The sequence below is a fragment of the Drosophila tropicalis genome, unplaced genomic scaffold (genome assembly GCF_018151085.1).
Source record: "Drosophila tropicalis isolate 14030-0801.00 unplaced genomic scaffold, ASM1815108v1 contig_845, whole genome shotgun sequence".
NCBI lineage: Eukaryota > Metazoa > Arthropoda > Insecta > Diptera > Drosophilidae > Drosophila > Drosophila tropicalis.
In genome coordinates, this window is record NW_027173338.1 from 2935028 (window position 1) to 2959825 (window position 24798).

General features: G+C 37.1%; 9 protein-coding genes across 10 annotated transcripts; 7 read left to right on the forward strand and 2 right to left on the reverse strand.

Annotated features, from left to right (window-relative positions):
- Positions 1 to 5350: 5350 nt before the first annotated feature.
- On the forward strand, positions 5351 to 6746 carry LOC137580581 (lysosomal aspartic protease-like). The gene has a single exon (XM_068294676.1). It carries the CDS (start codon positions 5381 to 5383, stop codon positions 6650 to 6652), a length of 1272 nt encoding a protein of 423 aa, XP_068150777.1. The 5' UTR covers positions 5351 to 5380; the 3' UTR covers positions 6653 to 6746.
- Positions 6747 to 8357: 1611 nt separating this feature from the next.
- On the forward strand, positions 8358 to 9599 carry LOC137581275 (lysosomal aspartic protease). Its single transcript, XM_068295487.1, has one exon. It carries the CDS (start codon positions 8358 to 8360, stop codon positions 9597 to 9599), a length of 1242 nt encoding a protein of 413 aa, XP_068151588.1.
- A 725-nt stretch (positions 9600 to 10324) lies between these two features.
- On the forward strand, positions 10325 to 11784 carry LOC137580436 (lysosomal aspartic protease). Its single transcript, XM_068294481.1, has one exon. It carries the CDS (start codon positions 10333 to 10335, stop codon positions 11578 to 11580), a length of 1248 nt encoding a protein of 415 aa, XP_068150582.1. The 5' UTR covers positions 10325 to 10332; the 3' UTR covers positions 11581 to 11784.
- Positions 11785 to 11854: 70 nt separating this feature from the next.
- On the forward strand, positions 11855 to 13152 carry LOC137580437 (pepsin A-like). Its single transcript, XM_068294482.1, has one exon. It carries the CDS (start codon positions 11882 to 11884, stop codon positions 13058 to 13060), a length of 1179 nt encoding a protein of 392 aa, XP_068150583.1. The 5' UTR covers positions 11855 to 11881; the 3' UTR covers positions 13061 to 13152.
- A 698-nt stretch (positions 13153 to 13850) lies between these two features.
- On the forward strand, positions 13851 to 15371 carry LOC137580871 (fibrinogen-like protein 1). Its single transcript, XM_068295007.1, has 3 exons — positions 13851 to 14031; positions 14092 to 15004; positions 15065 to 15371. Exons 1-3 carry the CDS (start codon positions 13887 to 13889, stop codon positions 15189 to 15191), a joined length of 1185 nt encoding a protein of 394 aa, XP_068151108.1. The 5' UTR covers positions 13851 to 13886; the 3' UTR covers positions 15192 to 15371.
- A 297-nt stretch (positions 15372 to 15668) lies between these two features.
- LOC137580892 (pepsin A-4-like) lies at positions 15669 to 16930 on the forward strand. The gene is given in 2 exon segments (XM_068295038.1): positions 15669 to 16325; positions 16327 to 16930. Coding segments are annotated over 2 exon segments (1176 nt in total). The 5' UTR covers positions 15669 to 15674; the 3' UTR covers positions 16852 to 16930.
- A 1047-nt stretch (positions 16931 to 17977) lies between these two features.
- LOC137581196 (angiopoietin-related protein 4-like) lies at positions 17978 to 19573 on the forward strand. Its single transcript, XM_068295380.1, has 3 exons — positions 17978 to 18155; positions 18216 to 19074; positions 19144 to 19573. Exons 1-3 carry the CDS (start codon positions 18011 to 18013, stop codon positions 19274 to 19276), a joined length of 1137 nt encoding a protein of 378 aa, XP_068151481.1. The 5' UTR covers positions 17978 to 18010; the 3' UTR covers positions 19277 to 19573.
- Positions 19574 to 19659: 86 nt separating this feature from the next.
- Positions 19660 to 21683, reverse strand: LOC137581195 (nuclear transcription factor Y subunit beta). Its single transcript, XM_068295379.1, has 4 exons — positions 21543 to 21683; positions 21130 to 21179; positions 20578 to 21053; positions 19660 to 20517 (listed from the first exon to the last, which is right to left on the reverse strand). The coding sequence occupies exons 2-4, from the start codon at positions 21170 to 21172 to the stop codon at positions 19759 to 19761; spliced, it is 1278 nt and encodes a 425-aa protein (XP_068151480.1). The 5' UTR covers positions 21173 to 21179; positions 21543 to 21683; the 3' UTR covers positions 19660 to 19758.
- On the reverse strand, positions 21574 to 23365 carry LOC137581194 (secretion-regulating guanine nucleotide exchange factor). 2 transcript variants are annotated; one of them, XM_068295378.1, is made up of 4 exons: positions 23064 to 23365; positions 22729 to 22980; positions 21890 to 22671; positions 21574 to 21832 (listed from the first exon to the last, which is right to left on the reverse strand). In XM_068295378.1, the coding sequence occupies exons 1-4, from the start codon at positions 23079 to 23081 to the stop codon at positions 21736 to 21738; spliced, it is 1149 nt and encodes a 382-aa protein (XP_068151479.1). In that variant the 5' UTR covers positions 23082 to 23365; the 3' UTR covers positions 21574 to 21735. The 2 variants fall into 2 exon arrangements, with proteins under 2 accessions (XP_068151479.1, XP_068151478.1); XM_068295377.1 differs by having other exon boundaries at positions 23054 to 23365.
- Between the last annotated feature and the right edge of the window lie 1433 nt (positions 23366 to 24798).

A 24798-nucleotide genomic window follows, 5' to 3' on the forward strand; every position in this document is an offset into this window, starting at 1 on the left:
TCTTCAACGTTTTTTGACTGTTTACATATTTATGCAATTGAATTGTTTACATCAAAATAACAATTTTTGAAGGGTTCAAAGTTGACAACTTTTCACAGTGTGTGCGTGTGTGTGTGTGTGATTTGGGTTAAAAACTTTTGCCATTGCCGGCTTAAAAGCTTCCCCATGTCTTCATTGTTCATAGAGTTTATCAATTTTGTGGCACTTGTAGATACATAAAATGAAAGCGACTTTGATTGATTTGAGTTAAAGTTGATTTTTCTTGTTTGTTTGGCAGATTATCAAAATATTTAAGCAATTTTTCAAGAGACAAATTGGTTTAAAATGGTTTTGAAAATCAAAAACTATAAGATAGATTTCGATAAACAAAAACTTAATTTCAAAGTTAGTTGAATAAGTTTTAAGATTATTGCAGGAGCGTTTAAATATAATCTTTAGCTGATTAACCAATTAACAACCATTTACCACTCGCTCACATTCGATCGTATGTTTTATTCAATACCTCTGTAAACGTAAAGGCACAAGACAAAAAACTGATCCAACTTTCTCTTTTCTTTTCTAATTTAGTAAACATGTTTCTTTCATCCTATGATAGGTTCCTTAGACTCTTAGGCTTAAAAACTAGGCGACTTTTCGAAAGCGTTGCTCAAGCAAAACTGTCTTTTTGCTAAATCTGACAAAAGACCAAATAAGTGATGATTCGAGGTTACTTACTAGCCATACTTTTTAGATGGCTTCCTTTAGAAAATCACAATCTGCTTATTTGACAGATTAAAAGAAAGCTTATTCAGCATTGGAAAATGTCAAATGCAACTAAATTTCTCTACATCTTGACCCTTACTTCGGACACAGTGAAGACTGATTAGTTTGACGACAACCAAAATGAATTTCCTATTTGCACAATTTAGACCAATTAATTTATATTTATAACCATAGACGTCTACCAGACATTTTGCTTTATGCTCTACAAATACACAAAAATTGTTGGCAAATAAACATAAAACAGAAATGTGCGAGGGAATGTAACAATTTGTTTAAGAGTGTGTGTGTGTGTGTGTGTGTGTGTGTATGTTTGAATGTGAACAGTTCATTAAATTTTGTGAATTGCAACAGCTGCTGGCATTATAATAACAAGGACAAGCCACAGAGAACAAGAAGCCATAAGGCAATATTTCATTTTTGCTTACTTTGTTTCTTGGCCTTTTGTGTTCATATATAGAAATTTATTAACTTGGTCTAAAAATAACAAAAAACAAAAAAAAAAAAAAAAAAACAAATAGCAATGAAAAAGCATAAAGTCAAAAGAGTTGAGATATTTACAAAAATGAATGAACTGGAGCGAAGCACAATTGATGTAGGACAATTGATGGACAAACATGATATACATATACATATATAGAGAAAGCTGATATGTACATGTATATACATATATATATATATATATATATAGTTGTGTAGTGCATGCTCCACTCAAATGCAGAAGGACAGTTATTTGCTTTTATGGCAGACTGAGCCTGTCTGGCCAGGACAACATGCTCTCTCGCTGTTGTACGTCAGTTGGTTGAACAGTTTGGTTTATCCTGGCCCCAAACTCAAAACACTACAAACACACACACACACACACACATACACACACTACCAACCAACAACTATTTCCGCTTACTGCAAACAAATCTAGCTAGCAAAACAACATTTACAACAACAGCAATTCGGAACAATGCCCGCACAATATTGCGTATACGTAATATTGACATTTCCCATATTATTGAGTGAATGAGTGAGTAAGTGAGTGAATGAATGAGTGTGAGGAGTTGGTTGCCTGTCGAATTGCCTTTGCCATTGCCATTGAAATGTTCGAGGAGGCGAAACAAGCAAGCAAATGTCTTTAACCCCGTCTCATTAAATATGTTGACAAGTTGATAAATCGTTGTAATAATGCCAATGCCTATAAGTATTCGACCATGGATTCGATGGGTCATTGAGTCCCAACATGTGTACATACATTTATATCTATCATTTATGTGAGAATGTATTGTATTCGGACATTAGGTGGAGTCGCCGGAGAAGGTCAAGTAGCCTACTCATCAAAGACATTTGAAATCTATTCGTAAAGTAATACTTCAAAATACACAGCCTATGACGTAAATGAATTCTTCGATGCATCTAAACAAAGAATATACAATCTCCTTTTACTTACAAGACTTTAAGTGATTATTTTTCAATATGGCCAACACTAAACTTACAATTAGAGTCATGGTAAATGCACTCGACTTTTCTCTCTTGGTTATTTTAGAATAGACCTAAGATTTTCAAACTAAGGGTTTCCTTTAAGCTATTTATGATTGATTTTAGGTTTGTAAACATTTATACAAAGTTAGATAAACTTAGTTTTATTTTCTCTAATGGTTTTTAAACTGATATTGATAACGGTAATAAACCTTACACGTAAACTATTGCTCTTGATAAACATTGTAGACGGACAAAAACTTTAAGCTTACATTTTCTATGAAGGATTTAATGAAAGCTCTACAAAATTGTTTGATAGACAAAAATATTTGAAATTTAAGTAGTACGCTCAAATAATTCGTAATTTTTCTTTAAAACTCCACCAGCTAATGATCATAATACAAACAAATGTCGAGTTTGATTGGAATCACAATTTTCAAAATAAGTATCAAGATTCCATTCACCTTTTCTCAAGATCAAATAATTCATTATGATTATTTTACTAAAATTAAAAAACTATTTAACTATAACTAACTACATCGAAAGACCTATTCTAATTCCTTTTATCAGTTGCCTGACAATTGCATCTAAAGACGTTCTTGAAGTCAAAGCTTCGTTGCTTGATGCTAGTCAAATTTGATTTGCCAACTTTACACCCATCTTATTACCATGTTTCCGAATCATAATATCGTTAAGAGGGTGCAAAGTAATAAAAATACAAACGAAAATGAAAATTCAATGAAAAGCACAGAGAGGCAATACAAAAAACATGCAAAAACCGATGCCTGCAAACATGTCACCAGCTGTCGCTTACGATCTTAATATTTGATGTCAGGCAGAGGCAATATAATGGCAGCTGGGACCTATGTCTTGAGGCCGGGAATAAGCATTTCTATATACCCAACCACCCACATATACATATATTTGTGAAAGTGAGTGAATAAGTAACCATTGTTAGAGATTTGACATAAAGGTATTGGTGTGACCTAGATAAGACGTTTTGCATAAATCTGAAAGGGGCAAAAATTGGGTAAGTAGTTTTAGTTGGAGAAACTAATGCTTAAAAATTGATTTTTTTTTTAGAAATTCTTGTTTTTTTTTTGTTCTTCGCTTGGTTAAACTTACATAAATGTAAAATGGTTCTTTTCCACTCAAACTCTAAAATGCAGAAACAATTTAATGCTTCATTGATAACCTCACATGAGTTTCAATTGGTTCTGTTTTTGTTGCTTTGGCAAATGACAGGCAATTGATTTGAGGTTGAGGCCGAAGCTGAGGTTGAGCTTGAGCTTGAGGTTGAAGTTTCCTCAGAGTTTCCCCATGCCCCGCGATCTGTCAAACAAAAGCAAAATATATCGAACGAAACTCTACGATAAACATATGAAAAATGCACATGGTGCGGCCCAAGTTCAATTCCAAAGGCCAAAAAACTTTACGCCACTTAATAGAACTTGACGCAAATTCAATTACAACATTGGCAAGACCCACCAACAAGCCATTTCTTTGCAGAAAAACGTTCGAAGGCAGGAAAAACTTTTTTTTTGTATTTGCTCCCTACTACTATCCAACGCCTTCATCGTCTTCAGTTTTGCCCCTGGTGGCGGCTTTTTTTCCATGTGATTTCTGTAAATGTTGTCACAGCCAAAGGCGAAATTGGAATTGAAGTTCTCCGTCCCTCATTCTCTTTCCATTTCTTTTGGTTGTTGTTTTTTTCGGGTTTGCTTTGGTTTTGGTTTGTCCTTGCGGCTAAAAACTCTATTGCGCCATTTCGTTGCAATTAGCAAATAAAACTTGGCATATTTTAGAAGAAGTGGAATTTAAGTTCATTGTGGGATGGGGAAAACTTTTGCAATCACTTTCATTCCATTCATTATTTTGGCCAAAGTGAAAACTCAAGAGTCTGGAAAGAGTTGTGCACAGAACAATTTATATTATTAAATAGAAGATAGAACTTAAAGCTGCTAATTGAATTAAGCTGTATATAAATCAATCGGAAATTTACTATAATTGGATGGGAATTGATTGTTAATAAGTTGACCCAAGTGAGATAGTGATCACCTATATATTTGTTTTTGCCAATTACATTGATGAGATTTTCATTCAGCGACATATCTCGTATAGGTAGCCCACAATACGACTGTGTGACTTAATCCCGTCACCTAATAACAAATTAAGTTCGAAATACTTAACTTACTACTTACGAAGTTGTTAATCTATTTACGGTTTATTTTCGAAGGGTTACTTTTAAGTTATTAGGCTAAATATTTCAAAAGTAATAATCGTGAAAAGGTCAAGTCAAGTTGATCCTGAAGGGTTGGAAGGACACCTTATACAACATAGATATTCTTATTGCCAATTTGCAATAAGCAGTGCAACAAGCAGTGTAACAAGCAGTGCAACAAGCAGTGCAATAAGCAGTGCAACAAGCAGTTCAAACGTATCTACTAAGCGATAGATGGCGGCACAAGAACAGTGCTAAGGGTGCGAGTAGGCGGCTAATTTAAAAAGAAATGAAATGTTTCGAATGCAACGAGGAGTATCCGTTTCTTATCCGATTTTAATAAACAATATCTCATTCGACGGAAAATTTAATTCACTATCAATCGTAGCTTAAGTTTAGTTATAATTTAGTATGAATTAGTGGCGTAAAATGACGCCAAACAGAAAGAGCAAAGATAATACATACATGATTCTTATTTTGATTTTAAGCAAACCTTTTGAAAAACTTTAAATTAAATTACGGTTTCTAATTGACTAAATCAATTAGTTTTACCAAACTTTATTGTTTGTAATCTTTGGTAATCTGTAAGTTAAGAGAATAAGGACCAAGTGAAATGTTGTTATAGTCCCGAAATAGAAAGGAACATAAACTTATAGTTTTTAACGTGCATTTATACAAAGTTTCTTTAAGCAATTTATCTAAATTAAATGTGTAAGTTCCACAGTGCATAAATATTTATTTCGCGCACCTTGTAAGCATGTAATAGTAATTGTAATTTCCGGTCACATTGCACTCTTATCCTGTTTACATGCCTACTACACATGTACTTACAGAATTAGCTAACCCCAAGTTGATAAATGTGGGGCCAGTTGTTGGAATTCCACCCACTATAAATACGTGAGGTGATCGTCATTTGAGGCGTCAGAAACAACGATGCGTTCGCTGTCAAAAGTCATATTGGGATTGTCGTTGCTGGTGCTGCTTTTAACGGCCAGTATTGAGGCAAGAAGGAGGAGGAGAAGGGTGCATAGGATCAGCTTGAATCGGGACACAGATCATGCAAAGTTGCTAAAAAATTTGCAGTCCCAGACGACATCATTGAAAACCAAATTCAATGTGGCAAGTACAGCCAATGGGACGACAAGCTCTAGCTCAAGTTCTAGTTCTAATGGAATTGAAGCCTTGATTAATGCCTATAACACGGAGTATTCTGGCAACATTACCATAGGTAGTCAATCGTTCAAAATTCTCCTGGATACGGCATCAGCAAATCTCTGGGTACCTTCGTCGCAGTGTACTGACAGTGTTTGCCTGAAACACAATCGCTACAATTCGAGCAAATCGACAACCTATGTGGCCAATGGGACATCGTTCCAGATACAATACGCCACAGAAGGTAGCAATCAGGTAATACTCTCGGGGTTTCTTTCCACTGATACGCTAGGAATTGGTGGACTTAAGGTTAAATCGCAAACCTTTTCTGAAATCACTACGCTGCCGACAAGTGTGTTCAATAAATCGAATTTCGATGGGATCTTAGGCTTAGGTTTCCCCAATATAGCCATCGATGGTGTAACTCCACCCATTCAGAATCTAATCGCCCAGAAACTAATTGATGAACCAATATTCGCTCTGATCTTAAATCGAAATGGCTCTGCATCCAGTGCTAGTAATGGCGGACAGCTTATATTGGGTGGCACTGATCCAACTTTATATAGCGGTTGCCTCACCTACGTGCCCCTCTCTCAAGTCGGCTATTGGCAGTTCACTGTCACGAGCATTGTCTTGGGCACCAAGGGCAAATCTCTGTGCACCCAATGTGAGGCCATTCTCGATGTGGGCACTTCTCTAATTGTTGCCCCCTCTGCTGCTCTGGCCACAATTAATCAGCAATTGGGAATAACTGCGGCCAATCTACTCAACGGTATCTATACTATAGACTGTAATAAGACTTCAACTCTGCCGGATATAACGCTGACCATAGCACGTAAGGATTTCGTTGTGCCCGCCTCCAGTTATATTCTTCAATATGGTAGCACTTGTGTCTCAGGATTTACCAGTCTCCACGAAGGTGGTCAGGATGTCAGCAGTGTGGATGGTGTGGACTATAGCAACCTCTGGATATTGGGCGATGTCTTTTTGGGATCCTTCTATGTGGAATTCGATGTCGGCTACAAACGTGTAGCTCTAGCTCCAAAAGTATAGAATTAACTAAACCAAATTCAGCATCGTTTTTCCATTTTTCAAAAATTAAAAATAATTATTCAAGTATTAAAATAAAAATCATGTTTTTTATATACATTTGCATATTGTATATTAGTCTATTGGACGTTTTAAAAAATAAAAAAAGATTATTAAAAACTGCGTTTCATTAACATAATAAGATAAACAAAATTTGTATACCCCTATTGCAAGGGTATAAAAACAGTTTTCTTTGTTGGTTTAAAATTTAATACCAGAAACGAAAAGTCGTGTAAAAGAGAGAAAAAATCTGGAACCAGTCAGATGACAGATTCACTTTATATAGATCAAAATGATATATATTGCCCAATAGGTTAAAAAAAAACTTCATCCTTGGGCTTTAAACATAAGAACAATTTAAAAACAACTCATAACTTTAAAAAAAAAATTCACATTACAATTACCAGCTGATGAAATTAATGCATGTTTGAAAAGTTCATTTCTTTGGAGAAATGTTCAAAAATTATCGCTTAACATAAATATGCGTGTGCGTCTTCAAAATAATCCAGCAGCACGTGAGTTTTCGGAGCAACTTCTTCAGATTGGCGATGGCGAAGTTGAACGGGATTTAAATGGCTTTATCACATTACCAAACTACTTTTGCATAATGTTGCCATCAAAAGAAGAACTTATTGATCACGTGTTTCCAAACATAGTTCAAAACTATACAAATCAGGATTGGCTGAGGGAACGCGCAATTTTAGCACCAACGAACTCAAATGTGAATGAAATAAATTATCAAATTCAACAGAAATTACCAGGTGATATAATATCATAAAAGTTAATCGATACTGCTACAACAGAAGACGCGCAGTAAATTATCCTGTGGAATTTCTAAATTCTTTTTAAAATTGAAAGTGGGTTCCTCAATCATACTATTAAGAAATATCAATGCAAGACTTTGTATAAAAAAATGAATGCCTAATTTAATCGAAGCCACAATTCTAACTGGCAAAGAAAGAGGAGAAGTTATATTAATACCAAGGATTCCTTTGATATCAACTGACATGCCATTCGAATTAAAACGTCTTCAATTCCCAGTGCGTTTATCATTTGCAATGACGATAAATAAAGCTCAAGGACAAACCCTTCAAGTGTGTGGGGTAAATTTAGAAGAGCCGTGCTTTTCTCACGGACAATTATACGTGGCATGTTCCAGGGTGGAAGCACCAAATAATTTGTTTATTTATGCACCTGCAAACAAAACAAAAAATATTGTATACTCAATAGTATTAAACTAAGTTAAGTACGTAGCAAAAAATTTGCAACGCTTGCCGGGCCAGCTAGTCCTATGTATGTATAAACTGATAAACAATTTCTGACTGGCCATTTATCAATGAGTTCATTATCATTCGATATTTCCCACTCGTAATGCCTTTAGCTTAGCTTGGCAGTCGACTTTCGCAGAATTCCCATCGATTTGCTTTAATTGAACTTTCTTGAATAAAGTTCACACGACACCAAGACGTGTCTGGTGTGTGTAAACAAAACAATAAGATAAAAGTTATTCTATCGATCAATTTTTGATATCTATTTTCTGCACACTTAATCGATCGCTGGTGTGATCAATCCAAAATAATTTTGGCTAGTCTTATCACATTGGACATATATAAATAGCACTTGTTGGTAAACATTTTGATTTAGTTCAGACCAGGCAGACGGTCTGACAATGTTAAATTATAAATTATTTGTATTCGTGACCCTGTTGGCTCTGGTCAGCAGTGAGGTGCAAAGGATTAAGATACACCAAAGTGGGCATAAGAGAGATCATCGTCATGTCAAGCAGGAGATACGTTGGCTCAAGCATAAATATCACCAGCTGATCGAAAGTATTATCGTCTATGATTACGGTGTACCCGACTATGTGGCACCCGATTACAATAACGACTATTACGACAATTCTAATACCGATTCGACTTCAAATGATACGACCACAGTTGAAGAGCTAGGTAATAGCATGAATATGTATTACTTTGGCACCATTGGCATTGGAACTCCGGAACAATATTTCAATGTGGTTTTCGATACGGGTTCAGCCAATCTCTGGATACCTTCTGTCCAGTGTGCGAGCACAGATGTGGCCTGCCAGCAGCACAATCAATACAATTCCAGCGCCTCTAGTACTTATGTGGCGAGTAGTCAGAACTTTTCCATTCAATATGGCACGGGCAGTGTTACCGGTTTCTTGGCCATCGATACGGTGACAATTAATGGGTTATCTATTGCAAATCAAACCTTTGGAGAGGCCATCACCCAGCCAGGTAGCAGTTTCGAAAATGTTGCCTTTGATGGCATCTTGGGAATGGCCTATCAAACAATTGCTGTTGACACGGTTGTCCCACCATTCTATAATCTCTACGAACAAGGTCTAATTGATGAGCCCGTCTTTGGCTTCTATCTTGGACGCAATGGCACAGCAACGGATGGCGGTGAATTAATACTTGGCGGATCAGATGAGAGCCTCTATGTGGGCAATCTTAGCTATGTGCCAGTCTCTCAGCAAGGATATTGGCAATTCGCTGTGAACAACATTACCTGGAATGGCACAGTGATTTGTGATAATTGCCAAGCAATTGCTGATACTGGAACTTCATTGATTGCCTGCCCATTCAGTGCATATAGCCAACTGAATCAACTTATCGGTGCCTTCTATATAGAAGGCAGCTATTATGTAAGCTGCTCCACCGTCGACTCCCTGCCGGTGCTTAGTTTCATCATAGGTAATGGCATTTTTGAGCTGCCACCATCTGCCTATATCAGCACTTTTAGCGACGAGAATAGCACCTACTGCATGTCCACTTTCACCTATATTGGCACCGATTTCTGGATTCTGGGCGATGTCTTTATTGGTCAGTTCTACACAGAATTTGATTTTGGAGAGAATCGCGTTGGCTTTGCGCCAGTGGCATAAACTTATCAATAATATCAATAAAATCTGCTTCTTAAATGTTTATTGAGTACAATATTTAATCTTGATATCCGAAGAGATTGATTTAAAAGATCATCGGAACTATAAGTTTTAGTTTGAAGCCTTCTTAGGTTTGGAATGCATTTTAACCCAGCTATAGATAATATAGCTTAACTTGGATATAAAATGCAATGCTTAATAGCTTTTCATATTTAAGCAGAACCTAATCTTCTCTAATCTATGCAATTGATAGTAAATAATGATTACCTTGTTTTATTCAATAGATTTTTATAAATTGCTATCGGATCTGTAAAAGTTGTATTTTTGGCAAAATATGTCTTCTCTCTTTGGGTCGATCATAGAAAAGATAGATTACTATAAAGAAAGCTTTACTCACCCTCTTTTATTAATTCAAGCTCACCATGCCAAGATTGACAAGAAATTATCCAAAATACATAACTTAACTTATTTAAATGTTCTAGCTATGCATACAACTTGTTAAGTTCCATTACAAAAAAAAAAAAAAATGCGAATTTGCTGACTAAAACAAACCATTATGACAACTTCGCACCTCTTTTTATCATTCATTCTTAATTCAGGTGAGAAAATGCTGCGTTATCAGAATGCTACCAGCTGTAAGTGAGTGGGTCTATCTCTGTTTCGTTTTCGCACCTATAAATACCTGAGTCTGCTTAGTTTCTGAGTCAAGTCACTCGTCTGCAATCAACGGGTCAAGATGAGGGTCAACAGCAAAGTGCTGTGGTTTCTGCTGGCTCTAGTATTAATTGGTTTTACTTCCTGTGAGGCACGCAAACGTAAACACAACCGAGTTCGAGTGGGAAGACACAATAATCCCAATTCCAGTCATCATAATGTGAAACATGATCTAAAAGCGTTGTCGATCAAGCACAAATTAAAGTTATCCAAGACAATTGTGGACAATGTAGTGTCGGCCTCCACTAAGACAGGAAGTACGGCAACGACAAGTGCTGCTAGTCTTGGAAATGCATATAACACGGAATATTATATAACTGTGGGCATTGGTACACCGTCCCAAAAGTTTCGTCTACTGATAGATACAGGTTCCTCGAACCTTTGGGTGCCCTCCAGCAAGTGTCCATCGACAGTGAAAGCCTGTGCTGCCCATCAGCGTTATAACTCGAGTGCCTCCAGCACTTATAAGGCCAATAATACGGCATTCCAAATAGAATATGCCTCAAATACGGCTGGTGGTGTGGCACTCGACGGCTTCCTCTCGCAGGATACTGTGGCAATTGGGGATTTGGCCATTAAGAATCAAGTGTTTGCCGAGATGACAGATGAACCAGAAGGAACTTTTTTAACCTCTCCGTTTGACGGCATGATCGGTCTGGCTTATCCAAGTATATCGATTAATGGCGTTATTCCGCCATTATACAATTTAATATCCCAGGGTCTGATCCCTGAGCCAATATTCTCCATCTATCTAAGTCGGAATGGGACAAATGCCACCAACGGTGGTGAATTGATTCTTGGGGGCATTGATCCAGCCCTTTATAGTGGTTGCTTGACTTATGTTCCAGTTTCCCAGCAAGGATATTGGCAATTTGAAATGACAAGCGCCACACTGAACGATCAAGAGTTCTGTGACATTTGTCAGGCAATTCTTGATGTGGGCACTTCTCTAATTGTTGTGCCCAACTCGAAGATAAAGGAAATTAATCACATTTTGGGTGTAACTAATCCGAATGCGACATCTGGAGCATTTTTGGTCGATTGTGCAACAATTTCTAAATTACCTGATATTATTTTTACAATTGCTCGCAAAGAATTTGCTTTGAAATCGACGGACTATATCCTACAATATGGCAACACTTGTGTATCAGGGTTTTCCACCTTGGATGGCATTGACTTTTGGATTCTCGGTGAAGTTTTTATGGGTGCCTATTTTACAGTATTTGATATTGGTTATAATCAAATTGGCATTGCCACAGCAGTGCACTAACAGTTGCAATTGATTTTTTTACACTAATTCGGCAGAGTTCACACTAATCGATGGCGTTTGTCAGGTGTTGGGTAAATTTGAATAGCATTTTAACGGTCGTTAACTGGAATTTAGTTCTTTATTATATCAATATTATATAATTTTTTGTTTTTTGTATTTAAAAATAAATTTTTCCAGTTCACCTCTACGTGTGAATACCATAAAGTGTTCGCCTTAGATAAAACCCTTTGTCCATTAACTCAAACAAAAGCTATAAATTGACAAGTCTAGGAATATCCATTGAACAGTCAAGCTCTTCAATATGAATCTACGCGTAGTATTCGTACTTTTATTCTGTGCCACATATGCAACTGCCAAATTGCATCATTTTCGAATGATCAAACGTAAGCACAAGCATGGCAAGCCACTTCATCGTCGTGTTCATAAAATGCACCAGAACGCCTTGAAGGCCAAATACGGATTGAGCACTATATCCAAAGTTAATGCAGTCACCAATAGTGGTTCCAGTACTTCAGCTGCGAGTTCGGGCATCCAACAGACAAGCTCTTTGGAAAATTATTTAGACGCGCAATACTCTGTAGAACTGACAATTGGGGGACAACCATTCATAATGGTGCCCGATACTGGATCTGCCGATATTTGGGTGCCCGATGCAAGTTGCAATTTCTGCGCCAACTCATGTCAAAATCATGTATACAATCTAGCCAAATCAAAAAGTTTTGTCAACAATGGCACTTCGTTTAGTATAACATATGGCTCAGGTTCGGCTGCGGGTACAACCGGATCGGATACATTTCAAATTGGTAAAATGACCGTTAAAAATCAAACGTTTGGCTTAGCCAACACTATATCCGGTTGCAGTGCCTACGATGGCATCTGGGGCTTAGGTTTTCCCTCTCTATCGCAACTAAAGACTGAGCCGCCCTTTCAAAACCTTATCACCCAGAAGCAAGTAGAGAAACCCATTTTCTCGTTTAGCCTTAAAACCAATACCATGATTATGGGCGGTTCCAATTCTAGCCTTTACTATGGCGAACTCATCTATACGCCTGTGACACTGGCTTCCTATTGGCAGTTCAACTTACATACCATTGATTTTTCGGATGGCAGTTGCCCACGTTGCTCTGGAAACTGCACAGCCATTATGGATACGGGCACATCCCTTATTGTTGGACCATCTTCGGACATTATGGCTTTAAATTCACAACTTGGTGCCACTCTCAATTCAACATATGATCTTTGGCTAGTCGATTGCGCGATAATCTCAACCCTACCTCAGCTGGTTCTGACTATAGCCAACACCAAATTCTATATTAAGCCACAGACTTATGTCTTAAATTTGGGCACTGTCTGCGCCACTGGTCTAATGGATTTGTCAGGCATTACTTTCTGGATAATTGGCGATGTCTTCTTAAGGCAACACTATGTGGAGTTCGATTCTATAAAACAGCGGATGGGCTTTGCTCCGGCATTAGGGTGAAACAAAAATAATGCTTGAATAAACATGAATGTTAAACTGAATCGAGAAAAAGCAAACAACTGCTTCTGAAAAGAAATAAATAAAAAACAAAATTTGTATTTTTTGAAGTCAGCAAAATCCCAAAACAAACTTGTGAACAGATCTTTAAGAGAGAAATGGGAGCCTGAATCGGCAAAAAAAACAGAAAATGTTGACTTGCATTTCTTTGTTTCGATTTTCTTTCCTGTTAAGAACACTCCGTTTTTAAATCAATCATTTGACTTTGGCATCTCCATCATCTGTATTCCTAAAACTGATAAAACAGTCCCTAATATAGTCTCGAAATTCCCTACCGGCAATGGAAGCATTGATGGGAATGTCCTTGCCTTGATGTAATACTTCAATAAGCTCGATTTCAGCATGGACTAATCTGATGTCAAGGCAAGGAATCTATACTATGCACAAATTCTAGATGTTTTATATAATTAATAAGTCTCGTTATTTTTATAGTTATATTAAATAAAAGATTTATAAAAGATAATATGACTTTTATTATCGTAAACACAATATTCTGCAGGAAGTGCATAAATAATCAAGCGGAAAAGAATATATATGTTTTTATTTGCTTGAAAAAACATAGGATTAGCGTTTAAAACCATGATAAGCGTTGCGCACTCAATTGCATTTATCTCTCACTCTCAGTAGCTGAGTGTAAAACTCAAAGGGTCTTTAATTATCGCACTCAAATGCCATTCGCACACAGGCCTTCTTGATACTTCTGTGCTGAATGGAATGGTCAGTCAACATTTGGCAGTTGAATCGAACGGTTTGATAAAGTGGTCTTACGATGAACATTTTATTTCGAATTGTTCTGTTATTTTTGCTGGCTAAGCATTGCCAGCAAACTCCTATTGTACAAACCACAGAATCCTTCGATGAGGAATTCGTAGAGACAACAACTCAGGCGCACATCGTGGAGAAAACTAAAGATGGTACCTAATCAAGAGGTTTGTTGGTTTCAAGTCTCATGTCATTTGACCTTATCTTTATAGAAATAATTGCCGATCTGCAAAATAAATTGAATAATATGAGACGACATGTTGCAGCCTTCAAATCAAAGTCTCAGGCAGATGCCGCAAAAGTTTTGAGCCTTAGCGATCTAATTGTGGCCTATGAGTCACAAATTGATTCCAATACTGCAATAATTGAGAAACAGGAGGAGCACATCAAAAAGTTGAATTCCTCTGTAAACTCTTATCGAAGTATTTTCATGCAGAAGGAACTGGAAATAACTGACTTGCAAATCAAAACGAGAGAAGATAAAACTAGTATCCAGGACTATCTACAGCAGATTTCAATTTACGAAGACCAACTAAAAACATCCCAGGTTTCAAGTTGTGTTCCCTTTGGCAATTCCACAGGAATTCAGCTATTGCATTTGCCCAGTGGGAAACCGTTTTTGGTTCAGTGCGAATCAAGGATCACGAATTTTGGAACAGGTTGGACAGTTCTACAACGTCGAATAGATGGCAGTGTTAACTTCTACCGTGATTGGAATGACTATCGTGATGGATTTGGTGAACTATCTGGGGAATTTTTTATTGGACTCGATAAAATATATAGAATGACAACCAATGAAAGATATGAACTTCTGATACACCTTCAATATTATGACACAGAAAAATCAAGTTACATTCGCTATAATAACTTTTCGATTGGAAATGAAACTGAAAATTATGTCTTAAAGTATTTGGGCGATGTTACTTGTGATGATGACCTAAAGTTTGAGCAATATAATAAATATGAATATTATCACCAAAAACTTTGTTATAACCCCTTGCAGAATAATATTGGAATGAAATTCACAACTTTCGATCAGGACAATGACAATTTTTACTGGCAAAATTGTGCCAAAGAATGTCATGGCGCTTGGTGGTTTAATTCATGTAGCGTACTAGACAATGAGTGAGTTGAAAAATGCATTCACTTGACAGTAAGATAAAGTTTTGTTTTTTTTTTTTTCAGCTTTAGTCATCTAAATGGTTTATATGGTAAAAGTAAGGCATCGTCCAACATACACTTTCATGGTGTTCTGAGATATGTAGAAATGTTGATTCGTCCATTCAATAATGGATTAACCAGAAATTATTGAATTTCTACGATTCCCAACTTTTGAAACTTATCAACAACAAATTAAGAATATAAAAATATATATGTACTTTTCATTTAATCAAGAAGGTTGCAAAGTTATTTGTAATCTGTTTATACATTTCAAAATATAAAATGCCTTTTTATTTCATTAAAATTAAAATAATAAAACATTATAAATTTATATATGTTAACATGGTTTTCTTAATATTATAGTTGCTTTAAAGACGGTTGCCGGTTTGAATAGAGAAACTAATAATATTTTTGGAGTTTTTGGAAAATCGTTTTTGAAAAAAATGAAAATGAAATAATTACCCAACAGTATGGCTAAATGGTTTGAAATGGTGTGCCATTTATCATTAGATTGGCGAACGTGTTTTTAGCGCGAATTTGAAAGACAACTAAAAGCTCCTTTGTTTCGTATTTGGAGTGCATGGTATAAAAGCAAGAAGTTGACGCCAACCAAGGCACAGTCAGCTAATTCAACATGGGCTTACGTTTCGTTCTATTATTCTCATTCTGCTGCTTCGCGGCGAATGCCGAGTTGCATCATTTGAAGCTGACCAGGCACAATCATAAGGAACACAAATTGCCCCACACCCTTGGCCATGGCAATATTCGAAATAGGCTGAGACAGAAGTATGGATTGGACTCTGTAGCTAAAGTTAATGCAGTCACCAGCCATACCACTTCAACTGGTAGCGTGGAGAGCCAATCTTTGTTTAATTACTTGAATCTGCAATTCTCCATGGACCTATCGATTGGTACGCAACTTTTTACTATGGCACCCGATACGGGATCTTCGGATTTGTGGGCGCCTGGAAAGGAATGCACCTTTTGCATAAATACTTGCAAGAATACTGCATTTAATCCAAGCGATTCTAAAACCTTTGTCAGCAGTAAACAAACGTTTAACATAACTTATGGCTCAGGTTCGGTTTCGGGTACCGTCGACTTCGATACGGTTAAGATTGGCCATTTGACCATTCTGAATCAGACATTCGGTGTGGTAGACAATTCAACAATGTGCTCCACATTTGATGGCATTATGGGTATGGCTTTTCCCAATCTGTCTGCAATGGGTGCTGTGCCACCCTTTCAAAACCTAATCGCACAAAAACAAGTAAAAGATTCGGTTTTTCTCGTTTTACCTAAAAAGCGATTCACCCGCCGGCAGTCTCATGATCTTGGGTGGCTCAAATTCAAGTCTTTACTCTGGTGAACTCACCTATACACCTGTGACAAAGCCACGTTATTGGATGTTCAAGATGAATTTGATTGGATTCTATCAATGGGATTATCGTAACTGTTTAGGTTCCTGCGATGCCATTATGGATACGGGCACCTCATTGATTGTAGGGCCTCCTAAAGCGATTGATTTCTTGAATAAGCAAATCGGTGCCACCTACAATTCGAACTATGACCTGTGGACGGTGAATTGTGCAAAAATATCAACATTGCCCAACTTAAAACTGCATATTGCATACGAAGAGTTTTATGTTACTCCGCAAACTTACATCACAAATATTTCCAATGTATGCATTAGTCCCTTTACATCTTTGGCAGGCCTACAATTTTGGATTATTGGTGATGTGTTTATGAGAGAAAATTATGTGGAGTTCAATCCGGTTAAGCTAACACTTGCCATAGCTCGGTCTAAATAATAGATGATATCAGCGATACAAGAAAATACTAACCTTAAGAAAAGCAATAAAAAGATTGATATACATAGTCATTAAAAAACTTGTATTATTACTTAAAACGATCACAAGGTAATGTCATTTATAATTAGACTTTGGACATATGTAGGTAATCAAATGTATTATTTTGGAATAAAATAAATACAGATTAGGGAACAGCATTTCACTCAAAGCCCCATATAAAACATTGAACGAGAACTAATATGAATTGAATCAATACAAGGATAAGCTAATTGAGGAGACTTTAATGCTTTTAATACATAATGCGATTGAATTAATGGGCAACTGAAAGAAATAAATAAGGAAAACCAGTGTACTGTACATTAGAAAGTGCAATTAGTAATAGTAATCAGAGCATTTTTGGCTCTTAAATGATTTTGCCATTTATTTATTCATTTGGTTTGGTTCTATTCATGTTCTTAAAAATTGATTATAATGATTCAAAAAGGATCCAGATAAATATGTGTACTCACTACTAACTACTCAGACTAACTACTACCCATTTTGTTTTTACATATTAATTAATTCATACTTTATAGTTTGAAACAGTTTCTATATTTATTTTTTTTTCTTTTTGCAGTTGACCTTATCCGGTTTGCGGTTTGTCAAGGGACAAAAATAAAAATGTAATCTGTCTACAGTCGGATATTTTTAAATAACATCCTCTTTCCGCATAATTGATAAGAAGACCAGATAGTCGCTATAGCATACATATGTACATATATTGTATGGATTATTTCATCATATAAAGTGTGAAAAGTTTAGGTACCTAAAAGTAATATTATTTGGCTGGATCTGATACTTTCAACAAAAACAAGAGTTAAAAATTAAAAAAAAATGTCAGAAGGTTTCTTTAATGAACAACAAAATGGCAGCTAATCTGAATGCTTAGCGAGGGAAACTCCCAAGTTCCAGCAATCTTTATACAAATAAGCAAACCACAAAGTAAGCAAATTCCAATGTTAACTTTGCTCTCAGTAGCTGAGTGTAAAACACAAAGGGTCTTTCATTATCGCACTCAAATGCCATTCGCACACAGGCCTTCTTGATACTTCTGTGCTGAATGGAATGGTCAGTCAACATTTGGCAGTTGAATCGAACGGTTTGATAAAGTGGTCTTAAGATGAACATTTTATTTCGAATTGTTCTGTTATTTTTGCTGGCTAAGCATTGCCAGCAAACTCCTATTGTAGAAACCACAGAATCCTTCGATGAGGAATTCGTAGAGACAACAACTCAGGCGCACATCGTGGAGAAAACTAAAGATGGTACCTAATCAAGAGGTTTGTTGGTTTCAAGTCTCATGTCATTTGACCTTATCTTTATAGAAATAATTGCCGATCTGCACAATAAATTGAATAATATGAGGCGACATGTTGCAGCCTTCAAATCAAAGTCTAAGGCAGATGCAGAAAAAGTCCTAAGCCTAAGCGATCTAATTGTGGCCTATGAGTCACAAATTGATTCCAAAACTGCAATAATTGAGAAACAGGAGGAGCACATCAAAAAGTTGAATTCCTCTGTAAACTCTTATCGAAGTATTTTCATGCAGAAGGAACTGGAAATAACTGACTTGCAAATCAAGACCAAGTCTGATGCTTCAAATATAAAAGATTACCTAAAACAGATTTCAAACTACCGAGATCAACTGAAACTCTCTCAAGCCTCAAGTTGTGTGCCCTTTGGCAATTCCACAGGAATTAAATTGTTGCATTTGCCAGGGGGAGAACCCTTCTATGCGCCCTGCGAGTCACGACTAAAACAAGGATTTGGCTGGACAGTTATTCAACGTCGATTGGATGGCAGTGTTAACTTCTACCGTGATTGGAATGACTATCGTAAGGGATTTGGTGATCTATCGGGTGAATTTTTCATTGGACTCGATAAACTGCATAGGATGACTTCAAATGAACCACACGAATTTCTGATATATTACCAAAGATTTACCAATGATATTTCAAGATACTATCGCTTTGATACGTTTTTAATTGGAAATGAAACAGAGGAATATTTATTAAAAGAGATTGGCAACCCGGCTTGTGAATCTTATTGTGATAATCCCATGATCCGAAATGTTGGAATGAAATTCACAACTTACGATCGGGATAATGACAATTTTTTTTGGCAAAATTGTGCTAAAGAATGTAAAGGAGCTTGGTGGTTTGATTCCTGTTCTGGGTCAAAACCGTAAGTATATGTTTGAAGTCTTTATTAAACCATTTTTCGATTTTAATTTTGGTGTCTTTTTTTTGCAAGATTTACTCATCTCAATGGCAGATATGAGGACACAATCACCAATCGCAATGTAAGAGGCATTTTCTTTAAGGATTTTCAGCCTTTAAAATATGTTCAGATGATGATTCGGCCAATCAATTCAGCAATCAACTAGTTCTACGAACTTATTACCAAATATTTCTTTAATCGCTTTGTCAAGTCATATAATCGAAAGAATTTTTATTTTAAAATTATAAACATTATCTGTAGTTCAATCTTTGTGAGGTCCAATCGATCAAAGTCCAAAAATGTAGTATATTATTTAACGGTGAAATAAGTAGCAAAATGTTTATACTAAGCCTTACGGTGAATCATATTTTGTTGACAAAACTTTTAAGCATAATATCATTATAAACTAAATATGTAAAAAAGGCAACATTTACAGAATAATAAACGGACTTCAAAGCTCAAAGATTTTAAGGTTTAGTAAACCCTTTTTCAAAATACAGAAAAATGTGTGGTTAAAGTTTAAAAAGTTTATAATTACGCATATAAAGATTATATTTATCTTCTGACTTTATTTTCTTTGTTCTTTTTTCGATAAAAGAAATTTATGTATAAGAGCAAAATTTTGATATTCGTGATGGGTTCGAGTCGTTATTTTTTAGGTGGTTGAGATTGATCCTTGGCTGGTGTTGGAATCGGTATAACTCCTGTGCCAAGATTATACATGACACGTGGTGAACGTTGTAATTGCGGATGCTGATGCTGCTGCTGGAATTGCTGCTGTAAGTGATATTGACGCAAATGGACTTGTTGCAGCTCCAAATTCGCATAGATAATGGCAGCGGCAGCAGCAGCATTGGTAGCTGTTTGATGTTGTTGCTGTTGCTGCTGAAGATTACAGGCCATCAATTGCTGATACAAATGATTAATCTCATTCGCAGTAGTTTGAGCAGCAGCAGCGGCAACAGCATTAGCATTAGATGTCTGCAGCTGTTGCTGCATTTGCTGCTGCTGCTGTTGTTGTTGTTGTTGCTGCTGCTGTTGTTGTTGTTGCTGCTGCTGTTGCTGCTGCTGTTGTTGCTGCATTTGCTGCTGCTGCTGCTGTTGTTGTTGTTGTTGTTGCTGCTGCTGTTGATGATGATGCTGCTGCTGTTGTTGTTGTTGTTGTTGTTGTTGTTGTTTCTGCTGCTGTTGATGATGCTGCTGCTGATGTTGGTTGAATATTTTTGTATACTGAACCGATGATGAGTTTTCATTTATATTCACATTGCTGGCATTCTGGTTGACCATATTAGCCGATTCCGAACCAGCCCCTTGACGTGGAGATTGAGGCAGCGGTTGCCGCTGGCATTGCTGTTGACGCTGTGGGGATAAATTGTTATAGCCTCCCCTGGGTGGTGAGTTGTTAGCCTAATTCAAAATAAATTGGAACCATTAAGGTGGATTTATTTAAAAATAAGAATAACTTACATTCGCATAGTTCGAGGAACAACCTGCAGCTGCTGCAGTCGAGGTCGATGGCTGCTCAGAATTTCTGCGTTGATAGAGAGCCGCTCTGGCTGGACGATCGAAACCAGGCGGCGGATTGGTTACCGCTAATGGTAATGGAACCACCGAATTGCCATCAGTCGACAGATTTGAGAAACAACTAGAAAGATCTTGGGGAAAATCCAAAAATCTATCACCAGCCAGAGCATAATTCTCGGCAGCCTTAAAATGATTAATGCTTCCATGCTCCGGATGTCCATTCGTATCACCATAGACAGCGCGTTCCACTTCATTTAAATAGGAAACAATTGTTGCCTCTTTGGTTTCCTCTCTCGGCTCCTTGGACTCTGAACCCAATAAATTTGACATTATCTCCTCACTGGACTCGACTAGACCCAAAGAAATGTCACTGGGAGTGGCCTGCCAAATAAGCTGAGCCAATTGATCCGATAAATTAGCTGTGCAAAACCAAAAAAAAAAAAAGAAAACGTTAAAATTTGCAATAAAACATCTTTGGGCCAATTATATGCAAACCCTGGGCAATTGCAATAGTTGCTGTTTCCTTTATTTTATCCATCCTTTCACTGTTGCTCCAATCATGAGGTTGTTGTTTTATGAAAAAATGAAAAAAAAAGCAAATTGAATTTAATTTACATATGTATGTAGGAATACTCCTTGAATTTGGTATACTTTATTTTTTTTTTTTTTTTTTAATTGAAAATTCAACCTTTCTCCTTCACATTGCCAGAACTACTGCCGTCAAGCTTTTCTGTCTCGAACAATGAAAAGTAATTGAATCTCCAAAGAGTTTCACTTTTCTGTTTATGGGATAAACATTTTTCTCTAAACAAGTGAGAATTACTTTAATGTCATTCCACTTGACAACAGACGCAAGTATCAAATGGAAAAAAAAGCATTTAAACTCTAAAATTAGAGAAAATTCTTACCATATCCACGAGTTATATGAATAATTGGAAATTTACAAGAAAATTGAATTTATTTTTTTAATATATATTAGTTAACAATCCACAACAAGAAAGAAATGACACGGAAAACGAAAAGTCATGTCCCTACGGCGCAAGTGCAACTGCCAAATGTTTACGGGTAAACCATATATTCGTCCCACTCTAACATGTTCTGTTATTTCTCATCAGATTCAACAATAGCGTAACAGAAACCAGCACCAGTTCCGGCCAATTTAACGACTCCGGGAAGTTTTATTAGCGTAGGGTTGCATCTGCAAGTAATCGGCATAGCAGTAAATCGTTTTCCGATTTTTCTTTTCTGTACTTACAAATTTTCCGTGTCATTGTTGCCACAATTTCCATGCTCATTCCAGCCCCAAGTATAGATTTGACCGCCAGTGGTACGCATTAGACCATGTTCTGCTCCCATATGGATGCGTGCAGGTGTCTCTCCATCATCCAATTGCAAATGCAGTGGCTGGGGAATGGCCTGTTGTTCAGTGAATGATCCTGTGCCCAATTGTCCATAACAATTGCGACCCCACGACAAGATCGTATCATTCCTCAATACGGCTACATTGTGGGTCCAACCTACGGCTAATTGTCGGACGTCGTGCTCGAAAACAAACGCATTTGATTGACCAAATTTATTGTCACCCAAGCAGAGTATGCGCCTTGTGCCGCCACCATTGGCAGCAGTTGTGCTAGTGTCCAGGCACTTAAGCAGCATGTGATGCTGTCCACTCGACAGCGATAGGATGCGCATCTCATTGGGATTGTGGACTTGAATTTTCATTGTGTTGCAGCGATGCAGACAAGTTGCTGTAATGTCCAGCTCAATGGGCGGTGGATCCATAATGCGTAAGCGACCGAATACATAGATTTTGTTATCCTCGGTTAGCACAGCGCAGTGTCGCAGGCCGAAGCTAATACGCTGAGCCAGCTCATCGCGTGGCAATCGCACTGGCATAGGTCTACGGACTGCCATAAAACCACGTTGACATATGCCCAGCTGCTGAAAGGCATTCGAACCCCAGACATACAATCGTTTCGTCAGCGTAATAGCCCCAGAGATGTCCCAGCCACAGCTGATGGTCTCCACTGGTACTTCCTAGTAAAAGATTCGTTTAAATAGAATATGCTAAAAGCCAACTACCTTGAGACTTACTTCAAAGTATTCAGTGGGAATCATTGTGAACTCACTGTGACATTCCTCCGTTGAGTCCAGGCCCAACTGCCCACGATTATTCCAACCACAAGCGTGGACTCGTCCATTATTATCTAAAATCAAAACATGCCCGCCACCGCCTCGTATGCGTCGCACCAATTGGGGGACAAAAGACAATTTTCCTACACGTTGCGGTGTCATACACAGTTCCGACTCAAAGCCAAGGGCAAGTTGGCCATGAGAGTTGGCTCCCTGGTGGAAAGGAATGTAACGTAGAGGAAGTCTCTCATTAATTTGCCTTGCAAATCCCCACACACACACACACACACACATACCCAGGCATAGACCTCCATGTCAATTGCGGTGACCACCAGTTGCTCCAATCACTCGGTAATTTAATGCACTGCAAGCACGACAAACCGACCAACAACAACAACACGTCTAGTGCATGTGCGCCTCCTACACTCTGTTCTTGTGGGTCTGGGCCACAATTTGTTCTAGCGTCTCCTTCGTGTATTGGGCGTCCGTGCTTCCTGCAACTTTCGCTGTTCATTTGGAAATGCAGTTCTTACACGGTTGGTAAATAACTTTTATATTTTTTCGGCTTTCTTCCAACATATGGTCTAGAGATGCGCGCATGCTATGTGCCGTGACACGCTTGCATTTACCTCACGACTGGCAATACTGGTTTTCTGAAATACTGGTTTTGGTAGCATTTGCGGCCGTTATGACATTTCAAATGAATTTTAGTTTTAAAGACTACAAGGACAATAACTTTAGACATTCAGGATTTGCAATTAAACTGTTTAGCAACTGGCTCTTATAAATTGCTTCCACAATTCGTTATAAGCTAAAAATCCAGTTAATATAGCCATAACGTAATCCATGAAAAATTTAATTAAAATCAGACGTAATTCCCTTGGGAGTCACTCATTCAAAAGATAAGAAAGACGTTTGCTTAAAATCATATTTATAAACACATTTTTAAATTTACCATATAAATATAATGTATGATAGTACAGTTCTCCATATTAAAATTAAAACTCAACAATCAATGAATTGATCTATAAACTTAACATAGTTTTATAAAAGATAGCATAATGACCCTATACAATAAATATCTAATAAAAAGCTAAACGTTTCCTAAATTGTCAGTAAATACAAAAGACTGAAAAAAAAAAACTAAATTTTTAGTGTGAAACATCTATATAGCGATAACCGATGATACCAAATCTCTCCCAAAAAAAATATTTAGGGGTGACACATTCTAAAAACCTTTCTTCCTTGTTTTAACATACATTCTTGCAAAATAAAACAAGGTTTTAAATAAAAAACTGAATCTTCATAATTTTATTTTACGTGTATTATTAAGAATGACCGCCAAAAAATAAGTCCAATGGCCAATTTGGCTTAACTGCATCTAATGTCTCTGTCGATTATGGAACGACGATTATAATCTTTTTTGTTTTACCCTAAGCAAACCTAAAGTCACGTAAACCACATATAAACATATTGTAATTAAAAAGTAAATGAAAGTTCAGGGCGAAGGTTGAAAGTGCATGCGATTCAATTAAGTTTTAATTGTCAGTAAGAATGTAAAAGGAAAACGGCTGGAAAATCCGAAAACCAACTTGTCCACAAAGGGAAATCACTTACAAAGATAAGATGATTATTAATTAAGTCAGTAGTGATGGGATTACACCTGTCAGGTAGTGAGTCAACTAGTTGTAATTAACCATCAAGCTCAACTAGCGCTAACAGCAGGACATTAAAAGTGCCTCAATGCATTGCTGGGAAACATGCAATATTCTAGTCGTGGTCATGACTTAACCCTACATATTGTTTGGATAATCGAGCATTCATAACCCACCATAGTGTTGGGGAAAATTGATTTAATTTTCTTTTGATAAACCGAAGTTAAGCCCGGCTCTCATTTTGGGTAGTGGCCCCAAATGAGTGTGATGATAAAAAGAAAGGCGAGCCCATAGCCACCGCACAAGTGAGAAATGCACTTTGGGGCTGAATTTGCATTGCAAATAGAGACACACACACGAATGTACAAATGTATGT

Excerpts from the sequence above, each read along its gene's own strand:
- LOC137581194 (XM_068295377.1), bottom strand. The coding sequence starts at position 23,281 with ATGAACAGCGAAAGTTGCAGGAAGCACGGACGCCCAATACACGAAGGA. Across the intron at positions 22,672-22,728 it reads TTCCCACTGAATACTTTGAA|GAAGTACCAGTGGAGACCAT; the intron begins GTAAGTCTCAAG and ends ATCTTTTACTAG. Across the intron at positions 21,833-21,889 it reads AACAATGACACGGAAAATTT|ATGCAACCCTACGCTAATAA; the intron begins GTAAGTACAGAA and ends GATTACTTGCAG.
- LOC137580581 (XM_068294676.1), top strand. The coding sequence starts at position 5,381 with ATGCGTTCGCTGTCAAAAGTCATATTGGGATTGTCGTTGCTGGTGCTG.
- LOC137580871 (XM_068295007.1), top strand. The coding sequence starts at position 13,887 with ATGAACATTTTATTTCGAATTGTTCTGTTATTTTTGCTGGCTAAGCAT. Across the intron at positions 14,032-14,091 it reads CGTGGAGAAAACTAAAGATG|AAATAATTGCCGATCTGCAA; the intron begins GTACCTAATCAA and ends TTATCTTTATAG. Across the intron at positions 15,005-15,064 it reads TGTAGCGTACTAGACAATGA|CTTTAGTCATCTAAATGGTT; the intron begins GTGAGTTGAAAA and ends TTTTTTTTTCAG.
- LOC137581275 (XM_068295487.1), top strand. The coding sequence starts at position 8,358 with ATGTTAAATTATAAATTATTTGTATTCGTGACCCTGTTGGCTCTGGTC.
- LOC137580437 (XM_068294482.1), top strand. The coding sequence starts at position 11,882 with ATGAATCTACGCGTAGTATTCGTACTTTTATTCTGTGCCACATATGCA.
- LOC137581195 (XM_068295379.1), bottom strand. The coding sequence starts at position 21,172 with ATGGATAAAATAAAGGAAACAGCAACTATTGCAATTGCCCAGG. Across the intron at positions 21,054-21,129 it reads AACTATTGCAATTGCCCAGG|CTAATTTATCGGATCAATTG; the intron begins GTTTGCATATAA and ends GGTTTTGCACAG. Across the intron at positions 20,518-20,577 it reads GTTCCTCGAACTATGCGAAT|GCTAACAACTCACCACCCAG; the intron begins GTAAGTTATTCT and ends ATTTTGAATTAG.
- LOC137581196 (XM_068295380.1), top strand. The coding sequence starts at position 18,011 with ATGAACATTTTATTTCGAATTGTTCTGTTATTTTTGCTGGCTAAGCAT. Across the intron at positions 18,156-18,215 it reads CGTGGAGAAAACTAAAGATG|AAATAATTGCCGATCTGCAC; the intron begins GTACCTAATCAA and ends TTATCTTTATAG. Across the intron at positions 19,075-19,143 it reads TCCTGTTCTGGGTCAAAACC|ATTTACTCATCTCAATGGCA; the intron begins GTAAGTATATGT and ends TTTTTTTGCAAG.
- LOC137580436 (XM_068294481.1), top strand. The coding sequence starts at position 10,333 with ATGAGGGTCAACAGCAAAGTGCTGTGGTTTCTGCTGGCTCTAGTATTA.